Source organism: Schistocerca serialis, chromosome 5 (assembly GCF_023864345.2).
Source record: "Schistocerca serialis cubense isolate TAMUIC-IGC-003099 chromosome 5, iqSchSeri2.2, whole genome shotgun sequence".
NCBI lineage: Eukaryota > Metazoa > Arthropoda > Insecta > Orthoptera > Acrididae > Schistocerca > Schistocerca serialis.
Genome location: NC_064642.1, coordinates 72,602,619 through 72,624,000, shown reverse-complemented (window position 1 = coordinate 72,624,000; position 21,382 = coordinate 72,602,619). Strand labels below are relative to the sequence as shown.

General features: G+C 40.4%; 1 protein-coding gene across 2 annotated transcripts in view; it reads left to right on the top strand.

Annotated features, from left to right (window-relative positions):
• Positions 1-21,382, top strand: part of LOC126481028 (ubiquitin-conjugating enzyme E2-22 kDa) — a 116,068-nt gene that overhangs the window by 53,096 nt on the left and 41,590 nt on the right. The window contains exons 1-2 of one of the 2 annotated variants that reach the window (XM_050104495.1): positions 10,492-10,574; positions 14,202-14,658. In XM_050104495.1, the coding sequence (XP_049960452.1) occupies positions 14,423-14,658 (236 nt within the window). In that variant the 5' untranslated portion in view covers positions 10,492-10,574; positions 14,202-14,422. Of the gene's footprint in view, positions 1-10,491; positions 10,575-14,201; positions 14,659-21,382 lie in introns of those variants that run through there. The other variant, XM_050104494.1, reaches the window with a different exon arrangement.

Genomic DNA, 21,382 nt, shown 5'->3' with positions numbered 1-21,382 from the left:
ATTTTACATTCGTGATCTCCTCGGGAAGTATAAGTAGGGGGAAGCAATATATTCGATACCTCATCCAGAAACGCACCCTCTCGAAACCTGGCGAGCAAGCTACACCGCGATGCAGAGCGCCTCTCTTGCAGAGTCTGCCACTTGAGTTTATCAAACATCTCCGTAACGCTATCACGGTTACCAAATAACCCAGTGACGAAACGCGCCGCTCTTCTTTGGATCTTCTCTATCTCCTCCGTCAACCCGACCTGGTACGGATCCCACACTGATGAGCAATACTCAAGTATAGGTCGAACGAGTGTTTTGTAAGCCACCTCCTTTGTTGATGGACTACATTTTCTAAGCACTCTCCCAATGAATCTCAACCTGGTACCCGCCTTACCAACAATTAGTTTTATATGATCATTCCACTTCAAATCGTTCCGTACGCATACTCCCAGATATTTTACAGAAGTAACTGCTACCAGTGTTTGTTCCGCTATCATATAATCATACAATAAAGGATCCTTCTTTCTATGTATTCGCAATACATTACATTTGTCTATGTTAAGGGTCAGTTGCCACTCCCTGCACCAAGTGCCTATCCGCTGCAGATCTTCCTGTATTTCGCTACAATTTTCTAATGCAGCAACTTCTCTGTACACTACAGCATCATCCGCGAAAAGCCGCATGGAACTTCCGACACTATCTACTAAGTCATTTATATATATTGTGAAAAGCAATGGTCCCATAACACTCCCCTGTGGCACGCCAGAGGTTACTTTAACGTCTGTAGACGTCTCTCCATTGATAACAACATGCTGTGTTCTGTTTGCCAAAAACTCCTCAATCCAGCCACACATCTGGTCTGATATTCCGTAGGCTCTTACTTTGCTTATCAGGCGACAGTGCGGAACTGTATCGAACGCCTTCCGGAAGTCAATAAAAATAGCATCTACCTGGGAGCCTGTATCTAATATTTTCTGGGTCTCATGAACAAATAAGGCGAGTTGGGTCTCACACGATCGCTGTTTCCGGAATCCATGTTGATTCCTACATAGTAGATTCTGGGTTTCCAGAAATGACATGATACGCGAGCAAAAAACATGTTCTAAAATTCTACAAGAGATCGACGTAAGAGATATGGGTCTATAGTTTTGCGCATCTGCTCGACGACCCTTCTTGAAGACTGGGACTATCTGTGCTCTTTTCCAATCATTTGGAACCCTCCGTTCCTCTAGAGACTTGTGGTACATGGCTGTTAGAAGGGGGGCAAGTTCTTTCGCGTACTCTGTGTAGAATCGAACTGGTATCCCGTCAGGTCCAGTGGACTTTCCTCTATTGAGTGATTCCAGTTGCTTTTCTATTCCTTGGACACTTATTTCGATGTCAGCCATTTTTTCGTTTGTGCGAGGATTTAGAGAAGGAACTGCAGTGCGGTCTTCCTCTGTGAAACAGCTTTGGAAAAAGGTGTTTAGTATTTCAGCTTTACGCGTGTCATCCTCTGTTTCAATGCCATCATCATCCCGTAGTGTCTGGATATGCTGTTTCGAGCCACTTACTGATTTAACGTAAGACCAGAACTTCCTAGGATTTTCTGTCAAGTCGGTACATAGAATTTTACTTTCGAATTCAATGAACGCTTCACGCATAGCCCTCCTGACGCTAACTTTGACATTGTTTAGCTTCTGTTTGTCTGAGAGGTTTTGGCTGCGTTTAAACTTGGAGTGGAGCTCTCTTTGCTTTCGCAGTAGTTTCCTAACTTTGTTGTTGTACCACGGTGGGTTTTTCCCGTCCCTCACAGTTTTACTCGGCACGTACCTGTCTAAAACGCATTTTACGATTGCCTTGAACTTTTTCCATAAACACTCAACATTGTCAGTGTCGGAACAGAAATTTTCGTTTTGATCTGTTAGGTAGTCTGAAATCTGCCTTCTATTACTCTTGCTAAACAGATAAACCTTCCTCCCTTTTTTTATATTCCTATTAACTTCCATATTCAGGGATGCTGCAACGGCCTTATGATCACTGATTCCCTGTTCTGTACATACAGATTCGAAAAGTTCGGGTCTGTTTGTTATCAGTAGGTCCAATATGTTATCTCCACGAGTCGGTTCTCTGTTTAATTGCTCGAGGTAATTTTCGGATAGTGCACTCAGTATAATGTCACTCGATGCTCTGTCCCTACCACCCGTCCTAAACATCTGAGTGTCCCAGTCTATATCTGGTAAATTGAAATCTCCACCTAAGACTATAACATGCTGAGAAAATTTATGTGAAATGTATTCCAAATTTTCTCTCAGTTGTTCTGCCACTAATGCTGCTGAGTCGGGAGGTCGGTAAAAGGAGCTAATTATTAACCTAGTTCGGTTGTTGAGTGTAACCTCCACCCATAATAATTCACAGGAACTATCCACTTCTACTTCACTACAGGATAAACTACTACTAACAGCGATGAACACCCCACCACCGGTTGCATGCAATCTATCCTTTCTAAACACCGTCTGTACCTTTGTAAAAATTTCGGCAGAATTAATCTCTGGCTTAAGCCAGCTTTCTGTACCTATAACGATTTCAGCTTCGGTGCTTTCTATCAGCGCTTGAAGTTCCGGTACTTTACCAACGCAGCTTCGACAGTTGACAATTACAACACCGATTGCTGCTTGGTCCCCGCATGCCCTGACTTTGCCCCGCACCCGTTGAGGCTGTTGCCCTTTCTGTACTTGCCCAAGGCCATCTAACCTAAAAAACCGCCCAGCCCACGCCACACAACCCCTGCTACCCGTGTAGCCGCTTGTTGCGTGTAGTGGACTCCTGACCTATCCAGCGGAACCCGAAACCCCACCACCCTATGGCGCAAGTCAAGGAATCTGCAGCCCACACGGTCGCAGAACCGTCTCAGCCTCTGATTCAGACCCTCCACTCGGCTCTGTACCAAAGGTCCGCAGTCAGTCCTGTCGACGATGCTGCAGATGGTGAGCTCTGCTTTCATCCCGCTAGCGAGACTGGCAGTCTTCACCAAATCAGATAGCCGCCGGAAGCCAGAGAGGATTTCCTCCGATCCATAGCGACACACATCATTGGTGCCGACATGAGCGACCACCTGCAGATGGGTGCACCCTGTACCCTTCATGGCATCCGGAAGGACCCTTTCCACATCTGGAATGACTCCCCCCGGTATGCACACGGAGTGCACATTGGTTTTCTTCCCCTCTCTTGCTGCCATTTCCCTAAGGGGCCCCATTACGCGCCTGACGTTGGAGCTCCCAACTACCAGTAAGCCCACCCTCTGCGACTGCCCGGATCCTGCAGACTGAGGGGCAACCTCTGGAACAGGACAAGCAGCCATGTCAGGCCGAAGATCAGTATCAGCCTGAGACAGAGCCTGAAACCGGTTCGTCAGACAAACTGGAGAGGCTTTCCGTTCAGCCCTCCGGAATGTCTTTCGCCCCCTGCCACACCTTGAAACGACCTCCCACTCTACCACAGGTGAGGGATCAGCCTCAATGCGGGCAGTATCCCGGGCAACCACAGTCTTAGTCCGATCAGGGGATGCGTGGGACGAGCTGGCCGTCCCCGACAAACCCCCATCCCGACCCCCACAGTGATGCCCATTGGCAACAGCCTCAAGCTGTGTGACCGAAGCCAACACTGCCTGAAGCTGGGAGCGAAGGGATGCCAACTCAGCCTGCATCCGAACACAGCAGTTGCAGTCCCTATCCATGCTAAAAACTGTTTTGCTAAGAACGTCTGAACTAATCTACAGAGAGCGCAAACAAATCGACAAAATTTAAACGGTTATTAAAATACAAGATTGCCTAGTAAATGCAGTAATGCTGTTACTTGCGCACTGCTGACACTGCTCGGCGGCGGAAGGAGACTAAGCGAAATTACACTATTCAGGTACTAAAACACGATGCTAGACTCTCAAATACTATAATACGCCCGAAATTTATGAATTAAACAATGCAAGAACCAAAAACACGCAAAGAAATTAAGAATTAAACTATGTAACAAATGAGTGAGCTAGGAGTATACGACTTGCTGCTCAGCTGCTTATCCAACGGCGGCAGGGAGCACAGTGACTGCGACCAACCGACACTGGCCATTCAAAACAAAACAGTAGACAAACGACTACGCGAATTTACACTATTCAGGTACTAAAACGCGATGCTACAACTCTCAAATACTATAATACGCTCGAAATTTATGAATTAAACAATGCAAGTACCAAAAACACGCAAAGAAATTAAGAATTAAACTATGTAACAAATGAGTGAGCTAGGAGTATACGACTTGCTGCTCAGCTGCTTATCCAACGGCGGCAGGGAGCGCACTGACTGCGACCAACCGACACTGGCCGTTCAAAACAAAACAGTAGACAAACGACTACGCGAATTTACACTATTCAGGTACTAAAACGCGATGCTACAACTCTCAAATACTATAATACGCTCGAAATTTATGAATTAAACAATGCAAGTACCAAAAACACGCAAAGAAATTAAGAATTAAACTATGTAACAAATGAGTGAGCTAGGAGTATACGACTTGCTGCTCAGCTGCTTATCCAACGGCGGCAGGGAGCGCACTGACTGCGACCAACCGACACTGGCCGTTCAAAACAAAACAGTAGACAAACGACTACGCGAATTTACACTATTCAGGTACTAAAACGCGATGCTACAACTCTCAAATACTATAATACGCTCGAAATTTATGAATTAAACAATGCAAGTACCAAAAACACGCAAAGAAATTAAGAATTAAACTATGTAACAAATGAGTGAGCTAGGAGTATACGACTTGCTGCTTATCCAACGGCGGCAGGGAGCGCACTGACTGCGACCAACCGACACTGGCCGTTCAAAACAAAACAGTAGACAAACGACTACGCGAATGTACACTATTCAGGTACTAAAACGCGATGCTACAACTCTCAAATACTATAATACGCTCGAAATTTATGAATTAAACAATGCAAGTACCAAAAACACGCAAAGAAATTAAGAATTAAACTATGTAACAAATGAGTGAGCTAGGAGTATACGACTTGCTGCTCAGCTGCTTATCCAACGGCGGCAGGGAGCGCACTGATGGATGGTGAATTATCCTGGTGAAAGAGTACTTTCTCGCGTACCAACCTTGGTTTTTTTTATCAGCCAACACAAGTTTCAAATGATCCAACAATGGAGCTTAATAGGGTTCAGTTATGGTTCTGTTTTTTTTTCCAAGTAATCTATGAGGATTATTCCTTGGGAATCCCAAAACACAGGGGCCATCACCTTATCTGACAAAATAGTATTTTCCTTCTTTGGTGCATTTTCACCAGTCTCTGGACCCAGGTTTCATTAACAGTCACAAATAGGTGCAAAAAGTCTTGCAGATGCGATTAAACATTGCCAGATGTTATGTTGAAATGTTGTCCTGTATGCACTTTTGGTTGAGTGTGAGCAATTGTGTCACCTATCTTGCACATACCTTCTTCCTAGCCAGTTCTTTATGGCTCAGTTGAGATGCCTACAGTCTTGGCAATCGTACAAATTTCTATTTGGTGGCTTGAATTACCATATCATGGATATTTCAGTGGTTTCCTTTGTGGTATGGGGACTACGACTGCTGTGTTCAGATGCGGGCTGAGTTGGCATCCCTTCGCTCCCAGCTTCAGGCAGTGTTGGCTTCAGTCACACAGCTTGAGGCTGTTGCCAATGGGCAACACTGTGGGGGTCCGGACGGGGGTTTGTCTGGGATGGCCAGCTTGTCCCACGCATCCCCTGTGGCTGCCCGGGATACTGCCCACATTGAGGCTGGCCCCTCACCCGTGGTAGAGTGGAAGGTCGTCTTGAGGTGTGGCAGGGGGCAAAAGACATTCTGGAGGGTTGAACAGAATGCCTCTCCAGTTTGTGTGACGAACCGGTTTCAGGCTCTGTTTCTGGCTGATACTGATCTTCGACCGGACATGGCTGCTTGTCCTCTTCCAGAGGTTGCCCCTCAGTCTGCAAGATCCGGGCGGTCGCAGAGGGTGGGCTTACTGGTAGTTGGAAGCTCCAACGTCAGGTGCGTAATGGCTGTAAGGGAGGGGAAGAAAACCAATGTGCACTCCGTGTGACTACCAGGGGGAGTCATTCCAGATGTGGAAAGGGTCCTTCCGGATGCCAAGAAGGGTACAGGGTGCACCCATCTGCAGGTGGTCGCTCATGTCGGCACCAATGATGTGTGTCACTATGGATCGGAGGAAATCCTCTCTGGGTTCCGGCAGCTATCTGATTTGGGGAAGACTGCCAGTCTCGCTAGCAGAGCTCACCATCTGCAGAATTGTCAACAGAACTGACTGCGGACCTTTGGTACAGAGCCGAGTGGATCAGAGGCTGAGGCGGTTCTGCGACTATGTGGGCTGCAGATTCCTCGACTTGCACCATAGGGTGGTCGGGTTTCGGGTTCCGCTGGATAGGTCAGGAGTCCACTACACACAGCAGCTACATGGGTAGCAGGGGTTGTTTGGCGTGGACTGGGCAGTTTTTTTTAGGTTAGATGGCCTCGGACAAGTACAGAAAGAGCAACAGCCTCAAAGGGTGCGGGGCAAAGTCAGGACATGTGGGGACCAAGTAGCAATCGTTATTGTAATTGTAAACTGTTGAAGCTGCGTTGGTAAAGCACCAGAACTTCAAGCGCTGAAAGAAAGCACCGAAGCTGAAATCGTTTTAGGTACGGAAAGCTGGCTGAAGCCAGAGAGAAATTCTGCCGAAATTTTTACAAAGGCACAGACAGTGTTTAGAAAGGATAGATTGCATGCAACCGGTGGTGACGTGTTTGTCACTGTTAGTAGTAGTTTATCCTGTAGTGAAATAGAAATGGATAGTTCGTGTGAATTATTATGGGTGGAGGTTATACTCAACAACCAAGCTAGGTTAATAATTGGCTCCTTTTACCGACCTCCCGACTCAGCAGCATTAGTGGCAGAACAACTGAGAGAAAATCTGGAATACATTTCACACAAATTTCCTCAGCATGGTGGAGATTTCAATTTACCAGATATAGACTGGAACACTCAGACGTTTAGGATGAGGGGTAAGGACAGAGCATCGAGTGACATTATACTGAGTGAACAATCCGAATATTACCTCGAGCAATTAAACAGAGAACTGACTCGTGGAAATAACATCTTGGACTTACTGATAACAAACAGACCCGAACTTTTCGACTCTGTAAGCGCAGAACAGGGAATCAGTGATCATAAGGCTGTTGCAGCATCACTGAATATGGAAGTAAATAGGAATATAAAAAAAGGGAGGAAGGTTTATCTGTTTAGCAAGAGTAATAGGAGGCAGATTTCAGACTACCTAACAGATCAAAATGAAAATTCCTGTTCTGACACTGACAATGTTGAGTGTTTACGGAAAAAGTTCAAGGCAATTGTAAAATGCGTTTTAGACAGGTACACGCCGAGTAAAACTGTGAGGGACAAGAAAAACCCACCATGGTTCAACAACAAAGTTAGGAAACTACTGTGAAATTAAAGAGAGCTTCACTGCAAATTTAAACGCAGCCAAAACCTCTCAGACAAACAGAAGCTAAATGATGTCAAAGTTAGCGTAAGGAGGGCTATGCGTGAAGCGTTCAGTGAATTCGAAAGTAAAATTCTATGTACCGACTTGACAGAAAATCATAGGAAGTTCTGGTCTTACGTTAAATCAGTAAGTGGCTCGAAACAGCATATCCAGACACTCTGGGATGATGATTGCATTGAAACAGAGTATGACACGCGTAAAGCTGAAATACTACACACCTTTTTCCAAAGCTGTTTCACAGAGGAAGACCGCACTGCAGTTCCTTCTCTAAATCCTCGCACAAACGAAAAAATGGATGACATGAAATAAGTGTCCAAGGAATAGAAAAGCAACTGAAATCACCCAACAGAGTCAAGTACACTGGACCTGACGAGATACCAATTCGATTCTACACAGAGTACGCGAAAGAACTTGCCCCCTTCTAACAGCCATGTACAGCAAGTCTGTAGAGGAATGGAAGGTTCCAAATGATTGGAAAAGAGCACAGGTAGTTCCGGTTTTCAAGAAGGGTCGTCGAGCAGATGCGCAAAACTATAGGCCTATATCTCTGACATTGATCTGTTGTAGAATTTTAGAACATGTTTTTTGCTCACATATCATGTCATTTCTGGAAACCCAGAATCTAATCTGTAGGAATCAACATGGATTCCGGGAACAGTGATCGTGTGAGACCCAACTCACTTTATTTTGTTCATGAAACCCAGAAAATATTAAATACAGGCTCCCAGGTAGTTGCCATTTTCCTTGACTTCTGGAAGGCGTTCGATACAGTTCCGCGCTGTCGCCTGATAAACAAAGTAAGAGCCTACAGAATATCAGACCAGCTGTGTGGCTGGATTGAAGAGTTTTTAGCAAACAGAACACAGCATGTTGTTCTCAATGGAGAGACATCTACAGACGTTAAAGTAACCTCTGGCATGCCACAGGGGAGTGTTATGCCACAGGGGAGTGTTATGGGACCATTGCTTTTCACAATATATATAAATGACCTAGTAGATAGTGTCGGAAGTTCCATGCGAATTTTCGCGGATGATGCTGTAGTATACAGAGAAGTTGCAGCTTTAGAAAATTGCAGCGAAATGCAGGAAGATCTGCAGCGGATAGGCACTTGGTGCAGGGAGTGGCAAGTGACCCTTAAAATAGACAAATGTAATGTATTGCAAATACATAGAAAGATGGATCCTTTATTGTATGATTATATGATAGCGGAACAAACACTGGTAGCAGTTACTTCTGTAAAATATCTGGGAGTATGTGTACGGAATGATTTGAAATGGAATGATCATATAAAATTAATTGTTGGTAAGGCAGGTGCCAGGTTGAGATTCATTGGGAGAGTCCTTAGAAAATCTAGTCCATCAGCAAAGGAGTTGGGCTTGCAAAACACTCGTTCAACCTATACTTGAGTATTGCTCATCAGTGTGGGATCCGTACCAGGTTGGGTTGACAGAGGAGATAGAGAAGATCCAAAGAAGAGCGGCGCGTTCCGTCACAGGGTTATTTGGTAAGCGTGAGGGTGTTACGGAGATATTCAGCAAACTCAAGTGGCAGACTCTGCAAGAGAGGCGCTCTGCATCGCAGTTTAGCTTGCTGTCCAGGTTTCGGTAGGGTGCGTTTCTGGATGAGGTATTGAATATATTGCTCCCCCCCTACTTATACCTCCTGAGGAGATCACGAATGTAAAATTAGAGAGATTCGAGCGCACACGGAGGCTTTCCGGCAGTCGTTCTTCCCGCGAACCATACGCGACTGAAGCAGGAAAGGGAGGTAATGACAGTGGCACATAAAGTGCCCTCCGCCACACACCGTTGGGTGGCTTGCGAAGTATAAATGTCGATGTAGGTGTAGATGGTGACTCAGTGGGACGGTCAGAGTGCACTTCATCTTGGGTGCTTGTCCAATCACGTTTAAATTCAGTAATCCATAGGTAAATAGTGTTCAATGATGGTGCAAAGTCTGCATGAATTTCATTCAGTTCTGTTCTGATTTGTGTGGCAGTCCAAACCTTCAAATGAAAATTTTTAATAACAACATGAAACTTGATTTGCTTCATTTCAATCGCAGTTGACATACTGACCAATTCAGATGGCTGTCAACAATGAACTGTACATTGTTGAAATTCTTTATACGATCTTTGGAATAAACAAGCTAACCAGCATTGAAGGTGCAAAGAAAAATGTTACATTCTTTCATCGAAATTTACCAGACTTATCAAACAACCCCTGTATATCTAGTTTCGTTACTGGTAAGCATATGAATTTCACTTCAATAAATAACTGACATCGATGGCTGGAGAGTGATCAATGATTCATTGTGAAGAAAACTTTAAATATGAAGTTTTTATCATCTTGATCGTGTATAGGTACACTGGGTTACTAGTTGCGACAGGACTGGGCTACTATCTTCAGATGAACGGTTTACAGGTTAAGAAATCATGCCATGCAGTGAACTGCACATTTGTTTTCGTTCCATCATAATGGACTCATAATACAAAGAAAGTAGAGCATATAAAATATAACTGAGTCCACACGGCAAAACAAGAGTTATAAAAATGTGATACACAAAGATGTGTCGCATGTGCCTGAGTCGGCTGCCGCTACATACCCAGCCTGCAGCCAACCCAGGCACATGCAATACTTCTTGACGTGCCACACTTAAATGACTCTTGTCTTGCCATGTGAACACAGTTATATTTCTTAATGTTCTACTGGCCCTTTTTTTTTTTAGTCCATTATGATGGCACAAAAACAAACATGAGGTTTATTGGACAGCATGATTTCTTAACCTGTACACTGTATATCTGAAGGTGGCAGCTCAATACTGTCGAAACTAGTAAAACCTACACACGATCGCACAATAAAAACTTTATATTTGAAGCTTTCTTTACATTGAATTTGACTTTCTTGTTTTGAAAATGTAATTATAAATTTTTATCTTATTCCAGGTACGGTTTATAACAAAAATCTGGCACCCAAATATATCGTCTGTAACAGGTGCAATATGTTTGGACATATTAAAAGATCAGTGGTATGTATTTCTTTATCACTTTCATTAACGTAGTTGATTCAAATAACATTAAAATAAAATGTGCAATAATTTTATATAAAATGTAATAACATTGTACAAATTGTATCACAGGGACTTTTTTAACTTATGATTCAATAGGTAACTTGAGTGAATTGGAGGATATTTTTCCCACCTTTTTGAAATTTGAGACTGCATTTACATCCACGTTTATATTCCGCAAAGAAGTGAGTAAAACGGTGCAAAGTGTATGAATTTTATACCTCTCTTCCTTTCTGTCCACTCCTATTTTACTAGTGAATAGGTTAGGTGTAAGAACAACAACTAACAGTATGCCTTTGAAAGTCTCTGAATTTCTCTAAGTGTAACATTGACATTATTTGGTGATATTTGTGCAGATCTTAGTATTTTTTATTTATTTATGTATTTATTTGCTTTGGGGGTGGCTTCGTGGTTAACAGCAGTCTCCTACCCCAATTTTGATTAATCAGACCTATAATGATAGTAAATGAAAACCATCAGTGGAATATAAATATTGGAAGGTGTATAGTTGAGGCATTGAGTGATCTGTAGATACATAAACAAAATTGAGCTTGTTGCTAAAGCTTTGGGCAGTTTTCTCTTTGAGAGCTAATACAGAATTTGCATACCTGCATGTCTTAGTCTCCCAATAGTCAGCCAGTAAAATGTAACCATGCAGATGTATGTGTGTTCTGTAGAGATTGTATCTGGAGAAGGACATTGTCTAAAAGTTTAGCAACATTTTCACTCTTGGCTCTCAGTCACTCTACACCTTATGTATATGGTGAGCTGTTACCTTTACTCCTTCCATTATTCAACCCTTAAATGAATCAAATGATTCCTTTAAGAACTTTTTTTCACCTCATCTATTATTCATTTTGGGTAAGAATCAGAGATGAAAGGGCAACATTCAAGATTTTGTGTGGCGAATGTTTCGTATGAGTCCACTTTCGTAATTATGTTATTTAAGGCTTATTCCAATTAACTTTGCCATGGCATCTGCTTTCCTCACAGTATTCACAGGCTCTAGACAATTATCATATAATCTATATCGGAGAACAGGTTTTTGTTTGTTTACGTTCATCATGTTTCATTTGTTTGTGTTGAAACTCACTTGCCACTCTTTGCACCATGTGCTAATAAGCTGTATCATCATTAGTTTTGTAGTGTTCTTTCATGAATAGTCAGAGATGATAATTGGTGCTGTATAGTGAATCATTTATATAATGAATAGTAATTGCCCTACCACACTTCCTTAATTATGCTCGATGTTACTTTCAGCTTTGATGATTCCACCATTGAGGATGATATAGCCAATACTTGTAAAAAAAGTCCTCTGTCTTGCCATACATTTGATTGATACTGTATGATGTCAAAAAGGACACATAGTAACAGTGATTATTGGTATCAGTGCAGATTCTTCACAAATACTTCTTTATAATTAATTCTGTCTTATCTGAGAAGTTTTTTTCATGCCAGATGTTTAGCAGTTGCCCCAAAGCTGTAGAATTAATGTAGATTTGACAGTTAAAGACACTAAATGGCATATGTCTTATCACAGAAAATAATATGCACAATTATTAGCATAAAAACATTTTGTAAATTCTGTTGTGAATCCTTGTCTTTCCATCACCAAATATAGTCTCAACAAAAACTAACAAACCCATACCATTATTAAGTTGTATTCACACTGCATTTACTTTGTCCTTTTTACATACGCCATGCCGATAAAAATTGAAAGTATTCAGAATAGATATTAGGGGAAAAAAAGATGAAATGGCTCTTTTGAGCCTTCTCTCCATCCATCAGTTCAGGTGGAACACAGTGTCGTAATACAATTCAAAACTCAAACACTGCAGTTCATGATTTCTGTGGGAAAGATAATACCTCTGCACAACACAGTTTCAATGGATGTAATGCTGGAGTAAGCATGCCTTTTGAGGAGGTTACGTTGCAGTCGTATGAATCTATTACATAACTATTTACACCACTATAGCACATGTGAATTTAAAATTTGGTGTTGCAACACGCAATTCTAGAGAAACTATGATTTTTTTTCCACAGTCAAGTACACTCATCGTAGTATAGAGACCATTACTATCCATTTGTTGGGTTTGATGGATGCATTTCACTACCTTTGCTTCCAATTCCATAAAAATCAAATGAGTTGTGACTGCCCAATTTTTCTGCCCATTGTCTATCAGTTCAGATAGTATAGAATCAGTCTTATGATTTTTTTGAATTTTGTTTGTTGTTTGTGTGCAGACTCATTTATTGTTTCTCTCAATGGTGTGCTGAAAAGCAATTTAAAGGTAAAAAATTGGAAGCTGTAAACAAAAGTGTGTTGTCCTAATTATGTACTTTTTGTTTTACTTCATACAAGGTTAAAAATTAAGAAATAAAATGCTAGTCAGTATATTGTATTTATATCACAACCTTTAAGCAGTGACAATATTATGAAAAGGAAAGTTGACTGCAGTCGTCTTTTTTTTTTTTTTTTTTTTTTTTTTTTGTGTGTGTGTGTGTGTGTGTGTGTGTGTGTGTGTGTGTGTGTGTGTGTGTGTGTGTGTCGTCTTTTTTTGATGAAGACCTTACTGGCCGAAACCTTTATTTGTGACAGTCTTTTTGTTGTACTTACCTGCGACTCAGCATCTCTGCTGTATGGTGAGTGGCATCTCTCCTTTTCGTAATATTGTTACACTTCATCCTGGATTTTCCTTTAAGCAGTGAACTGATTTAACAAACAGTTTCGTGCCCTATGATTTCTAACCTTAGTGGTATATCCCATTCTTTCTTCTCTATATTTATTGTGTGTACTTTCGAGGATTCCTTATTTTGTTTACGGCCTTCCTTCGTAATTTTCTTTTAAATATTTGAATTTTTCTGCCAGTGAAGGACTCCTTGTGTTGATATCTTTTGTAAATATTTATTTCTGAAAATGTCTTGGCCATAACAGGATTTCATCGTATTGTCTGAACTGTACTAATTTATTTCATCCCTTTCCTGCTGTTATTTCTCTCATCTTAATTTTGAAATGTAGGGTAACTCTTTCCAGTATATCACTTGTCTTGTGCTGTTATTAGGAGAACTGGTTTTACAAACTTGGAAAAAAAATCATTTTATTGTATTTTCTTGAAATGTGTGTCATTTAGTCAATGCTACACTGAATGCAGTTATGATAGTAAACACATCACTCCCATTTTCTGTACTATAAGAGTGTCATAACCAATAGGACAGATTGGCTACATCTTTATTATAGACACTTATGTACCATCAGATATTGCATCCAGAAACACAGTGAGAGGTTTTAAATTGTTAGAATTTCAAAACTTTTAGTCCAGAGAAGACATTATATGAAATCTGATACTAAGGTAATGTTCCTCTTCATTTTGCTAAAAAAAAATATTACTATTATTGGTAAGACAATGAACATCTTGCTGGGAGCAGAATAAGACTTCTGTCATAAGTTGCTGATAAAAGAGAAAAATATTCATCCAGAGCTCCAAGGTAACTTGCATGAGGTAAGAGTTACTACGATGGGATTCTCTGTCATGTACTTGATACTATACCATGAGGAGGAAGTGCAGTTTGTGCACTGTATTGTTGCAGGGGATGAAATGTTAGTGCAGCATATGATACCAATGATGCAGCAAGCTTCTGTGATGGCAACATACATCATCTCCATCTTTCAAGAAGTTCAGGATCCTCTCTCACTGCAATGGAGATAATGCTGATGCTCTTCGGGGATCATAAGTATATGTTTCTCATTGGTTTACTCACCAAGATAGAGCAGTAACTGTCCACCATTACAACAGATTGAGGCAGTTGCAATGAGGCAGCTCTTGAAGATGGATTTAGTTTGCTACAAACAAATCATTGTGTTATCACACGATAATGCCCAGGCATGCTTGGTCAACAGCACATGTGGCTTGTTACAGTGCCACTGTTTGGAGATACAAAGCCACCCTGACAACAGCCCTGGTGCTATATCCAGTGATTTCCATCTGCTTCGACTGTTGAAAGAGTTTGTGATTGGCACGGAATTCACATCAAAGGAGGATTTTCAGTGAGTTGCCGTATCTTGTTTGGGTTCCTAACACTGACCTCCTTTAGAGTGTCATAGGTATATTCTTAAAAGAAAATTTGTGTACAGACTGAATAAATCTGTGAACTGAAAAGATATTCTACTTCATTTCTTATACCACCCTTTTGTTCAGCTTTCTTGCATATGACGTGGCCAGTCACCTATAAGATTGCAAAACTATATTTTGCAGATAATATATCGTAAATTTTTTAAATTTTTCCATTACCGCCCAATCATGAACTTGACTCTTTTTCTTTTTTGTGTGTGTGTTTGTAGACGGATGTTTTAAAAATAACTAATTTCAACTTTGTAAAACAGCATGAGAGGGATACGTCTGTATTTAAAAGTTTTATCATTCTAAATTTGAATATTCCCAGATGCTGTCATCAGAGTTTGTTCAGATGGCTGTGGTGAAAATTACCAATGAAATTACACCATTTTTGGCTAATGTATCAATTTTTATCTTAATCTACCAGCAGATGCCAACTAAGTGCCAGTCACTCCTCAGATTATATCTTTCAAAATTATACTTCCTTTCCTTTATGTGATTCACAGTGTTCAATTATATTACTTAAAACACACTGTTCTGTGACGTCTGAAGCACAGTGCAGCACGTAGCAAATTCAGAAATACATAAATGTGAGGAAAGGCAATTTCTCACACATAACTGATTAATGTGTTGTGCATAGACACAGAAGCATAGAAACTTTGTTAGCTTTCATACTACTGCTCATTTTTCTAGTTTAAGTACATACACTCACAGCACAATAGAGAGGGGAGAGGAGGAGGCGAAGGGAGGGAGGAGGAGATGGACTGAGAAAGGGAGAAAGAGGAGATGGACAAGGAGAGGGGGAGGAAGGAGGAGGAGGGGGGGGGCAGAAGATGAGGGGCATTGAGCAAATTCCTGCCCTCCAAAATTAGTCCTCTTATGCTGGTGCACAACCTGTAATGACCTCAATGTTGGCAGAATGTTCAACTCTTACATTTCAATTAACATTGAATTAATAATGTTGGAAATGTCGGTAGTACTTTCAGATTTCGTCATACAAGTAGATCTGTTTTGAAAATTAGTTGACAAAAAGTTATTAAGTACTAAATTAAAAAATTACCAGAGAAAACTTGTCACTACTGGCAGAAGAGCATTTTCAGGAAAGAAAAATTAGTAAGATATCCAGAACTATCAATGACACAAGAACACTTTTGCATTATAAATAATATGACAAAAGCTGTAAGAGTATATGCCTTGTAGCTGAATTTCATAAGGTAAAACTAAAAATTTCTGACAAATGACACAAATTCGCTAAAAACAATTTGAAGTTATATCTCGTCTCACAAAAACCTCTTGTATAACAGTAAGTAATGAAATTCCAAGTCATAATTTTGATTGTGAATATGATCTATAGAATGTGTAAAGAAACCAGGTGTTTGTAAGTAGATTTTGATGAGTGGTAACTGGTTAGTTTGTTTTATTGAGACTCAACATATGTGAATATGATAGGTAAGATTAGTGATACAGTGATAATATAAAAAGATAAATTGCCAGCTGTAATCTGAATGTACAAAAATTATCATTCATGAAATTTACGCAAGCTGCAGAGCACTGTGCATCCAGAATATTTAGTATAGAACCTTTTGAATAGATAAATATTTTTAAAATGTGGTGTTAGGAATGTTTATAATTGCATTGGTTGTGCAGGCTCATGATGCCATTATAATATATTAAAAGTAGATTGGAAGCCGTTTCTTCATTTTGCCTTTCTGTTCTGACCAGCATTTTTTGGAACTCTCTTCACTGCCAATGAATTCTCCTTAATGTCATCAATGGTTTCAAAGGGCGTCCTTTCAGCAGTTATTTTTAAAACAAAAAAAAAATTTCATGGATCGTTGTATGGGCTGGGCAGGACAGTCGCCTGATCTTCTGCACAGAACTGTTGAAGTGACGGAGTTCTATGTCAGCATCTACACAACTACTCATCAGTTCACACATAAGTGGCTGGCGGAGGGTTCATTGAACGACTTTCATACTATTTCTCTACTTTCCACTCCCGAAAAGTCTGCAGCAAAAACAAAACACTTAAATCTTTCTGTGTGAGTTCTGATTTCTCTTATTTTATTATGATGATCATTTCTCCTTGTGGGGGAATATGAGAGTGAGCATCACTTTGACATTAAATTAAAACTTATGCTGATTATGCCCTCATGAGATATTTTGCAATCTCACTGTGATGGTAAGACTTCTCTCTCTGTGTTGCAGCTGTAAACCCAAAACTTCTCTCTCCTATGATGAAACTGTATATGAATGCATTACCACTGTCAGATTATTCACAAAGACCCTTGCAAACCCAGATGACAGTACCTAATAAGAGCTCCTAGCCAGTGATACAGCGAAGACCCCAATGGCAGCTATGGTGGAAAAGGAATCCTTTGAAATGACATGGCCAGCAGAAGAGGCATCCTCTTCCTTGAGGTTAATAAAGAGCTGATGGTTTTAGTTCTCCAAAGGCTAAGGGAAGGAAACCCTGATTAAAAAATCAACCATCCTCTGACAGAAGTTGGACATGGGACTGACAACCCGTGCTTGTGGGGGGGGGGGGGGGGGGGGAGCATGTTGTGAAATTTCAGGGAAGGAAAGGTGAACAGAGTAATGATGATGGACTTGGCATGGAAAGTATTGACTATAATGGGCAAATAATTTTGGGGAGAGAAAATGAAATGTGGGTTCTACGTATTGCCCAGAAGCCTTGAGAGTGTTGTTGGATCAAATAACGAAACTGAAACAGATAATCATAGTGGTGCAAGAAGTAAGGTAGACTGGAAGCAGGATTCTATAAAAGAGGAAGGTAATCATATATTTTAAGGCAGCAGCAAGAGGAAGCAAGAGTTTGTCACAAGGTTTGTGGTACATAACCAACTAAAACATTTGGTAATTGTGTTTACATGTATTAGCCAAAGTTATCAATACTCAAGATAAAGGGCAAATTCTGTGCTTATAATTAACACCCAAAGAATCTGAGGAGGAAGAGCAAAAAGTATTCTTTGAACTTTTGAAAAGAACATTTGATGGCCATCAAGGCCATGACATTAAAATAGTAGCTGGTGATCTAAATGCTCAAGTGGGGTAAGAACAGATCTTTATGGCAACAATGAGATTTCACATCAAACATTCAAGCAGAACAAGATTTATATTATCTGCAGCATCTAAAAATGTGGTTGTGGGTTCAATACTGTTCCCACAAAAAGATATACACAAAGAAGCACTGATTTTATTTATTTAAATGTAAAGGTCAGTAGGACCAAATTGCGGAGCAAATCTCCAGGGTCATGGAACATGTCAGTACATGAACATAAAAAGTAATAACAGATAAAAATAAATGTTCATGAACCTGAAAGAAAATCAGTCCATAAGTTTAAGCAAACGCTATCAGCAATACAATGAGAATCATCTTAATTTTTCAAGGATCTCCTCGACAGAATAGAAGGAGTGACCCATGAGGAAACACTTGAGTTTTGATTTGAAAGTGCGTGGATTACTGCTAAGATTTTTGAATTCGAGTGGCAGCTTATTGAAAATAGATGCAGCAGTATACTGCACACCTTTTTGCACAAGAGTTAAGGAAGTCCGATCCAAATGGAGGTTTGATTTCTGTCGAGTATTAACTGAGTGAAAGCTACTTATTGTTGGAAATAAACTAATATTGGTAACAAGAAACGACAATAAGGAATATACATATTGAGAGGCCAATGTCAAAATGGCCAGACTCGTGAAAAGAGGTCGACAAGAGGTTCGTGAATTCACACCACTTATTGCCCGAACCGCCCATTTCTGAGCCAAAAATATCCTTCTAGAATGGGAAGAGTTACCCCAAAACATAATACCATACGACATAAGTGAATGAAAATAAGCAAAGTAGACTAATTTACGTGTCGAAATATCACTCACTTTCGATACCATTCGAATAGTGAAAATAGCAGTATTAAGTTTTTGATCAAGATCCTGAACGTGGGCTTTCCACGACAGCTTACTATCTATCTGAACACCTAGGAATTTGAACTGTTCAGTTTCACTAATCATATGCCCGTTCTGTGAGATTAAAACATCAGGTTTTGTTGAATTGTATGTTAGAAACTGTAAAAACTGAGTCTTACTGTGATTTAACGTTAGTTTATTTTCTACAAGCCATGAACTGAGGGCATGTACTGCTCTACTTGAAACTGAGTCAATGTTGCACGCAACATCCTTTACTACCAAGCTAGTGTCATCAGCAAACAGAAATATTTTAGATTTACCCATAATACTAGATGGCATATCATTTATATAAATAAGGAACAGGAGCGGCCCCAACACTGATCCCTGGGGCACCCCCCACTTGACAGTACCCCACTCAGATCCCACATCACAGCCATTATCAACATTGTGAATAATGACCTTTTGCTGCCTGTTGCTAAAGTAAGAGGTGAACCAATTGTGAGCTACTCCCCTTATTCCGTAATGGTCCAACTTCTGGAGCAATATTGTGAGATCAACACAGTCAAATGCCTTTGTTAAATCAAAAAATACACCAAGCGTTCGAAACTTTTTGTTTAGCCCATCCAGTACCTCACAGAGAAAAGAGAATATAGCATTTTCAGTTGTCAAACGACTTCTAAAGCCGAACTGTACATTTGATAGCAAATCGTGTGATATAAAATGATCAATTAACCTTACATACACAGCCTTTTCGATAACTTTTGCAAACACTGATGGCATAGAAATAGGTCTAAAATTATCTACATTGTCCTTTTCTCCCTTTTTATAAAGCGGCTTTACTACTGAGTACTTAAATCACTCAGGAAACTGACCATTCCTAAAGGAAAAATTACAAATATGGCTAAATAAAGGGCTAACATGTGCAGCACAGTGCTTTAATGTTCTACTAGACACTCCATCATAACCATGAGAGTCCTTAGTCTTCAGTGATTTGATTATTGTCTCAATCTCCCTCTTGTCTGTATCACAGAGGAGTATTTCAGACGTCAATCTCGGAAAGGCATTTGCTAAGAAATTTATATGATTTCCTGTAGATACTAAATTTTTATTTAATTCACTAGCAATGCTCAGAAAATGGTTGTTAAATACTGTGCATATATCTGATTTATCAGTAACAGAAATATTATTACTGCAAACTGACTTTATATTGTCAACCTTGTGCTGCTGACCAGACACTTCCTTCACAACTGACCATATGGCTTTAATTTTATCCTGTGAATTAGCTATTCTATTTGCATACCACATACTTTTTGCCTTGCTAATAACATTTTTAAGCACCTTACAATACTGTTTGTAATGGGCTACGGTAGCTTGATTGTGACTACTTCTAACATTTTGATATAATTCCTGCTTTGTTCTACATGATATCCTTATCCCACTAGTCAGCCAACTGGGCTGTCCATTACTGCTAGTACCCCATTTAGAATGTTCTAATGGAAAGCAACTCTCAAAGAGCATGAGAAATGTGTTATGGAAAGCATTGTATTTATCATCTAAATTATCGGCACTATAAACATCTTGCCACTCTTGTTCCTTGACAAGTTTTTAAAAACTCTCTATTGCTGTTGGATTAACTTTCCTACGTAGTTTGTAATTAAATATGACATTGGTTAAGAGTACAAAAACCTTTTAGTGTTAAAATTTGTGCATCATGGTCTGAAAGGCCATTCACCCTTTTACTAACAGAATGCCCATCTAGTAATGAAGAATGAATAAAAATATTGTCTATGACTGTGCTACTGTTCCCCTGCACCCTAGTTGGAAAAAACACAGTTTGCATCAGATCATATGAATTTAGGAGATCTACTAACATCCTGTTTCTTGCACAATCATGTACAAAATTAATATTGAAGTCACCACATAGAACTACTTTCTGGTACTTCCTACAAAGTGAATCAAGAACCTTCTCTAGCTTAAGCAAAAATGCTCTGAAGTCCGAGTTAGGGGACCTATAAACAACAGCAATTAGAAGTTTAGGTTCACTAAATTCAACTAATGCTGCACAACTTTCAAATATCTGTTCAGTGCAGTGTCATGATACGTCTATGGACTCAAATGAAATACTGTTTTTTACGTACAGAGCCACTCCCCCATCCCGCAAGGAACTCCTTGAGAAACAGCCAGCTAATCTGTAGCCTGGTAAAGGAAGCCTCTGAATTATCAAATTATTTAAGTGGTGCTCTGGTATACCAATAATATCAGAGTTAACATCTATTAGCAGTTCACTAACTTTATCTCTAATACCTCTTATATTTTGATGAAATATGCTAATTCCTTCTCTACTTGGGAGTATTACATCCTCTGGAGGTGAGCCCTTAGTTAGAGGCACTTCCTTTAAGCAGGTATACCTATCAGCTGACTTCAGTCTAAAAAAGGTGCAGACCTAACACCAACTACTATAGGAATTTTTCCAAGAGTGATACCACCACCACCACCACCACCACCACCACCACCACCCACTACACTGTCACCTATAAGCTTAGCCAGCCTCCCTTCCCATACCTATTGAGGTGCAGGCCATGCCTAGTGAAACCCCATCTACTGATAGACCCAACTGGCACCACTGAGATGTGATCCATGCCCTCCGCCATCAGTGCCCTCCCCAGCCCCACATTAACGCGCCTAACAGCCACAGTAAGGTGAGGCTGATCATGACGCTGAAACAGTTGTACGAAATGC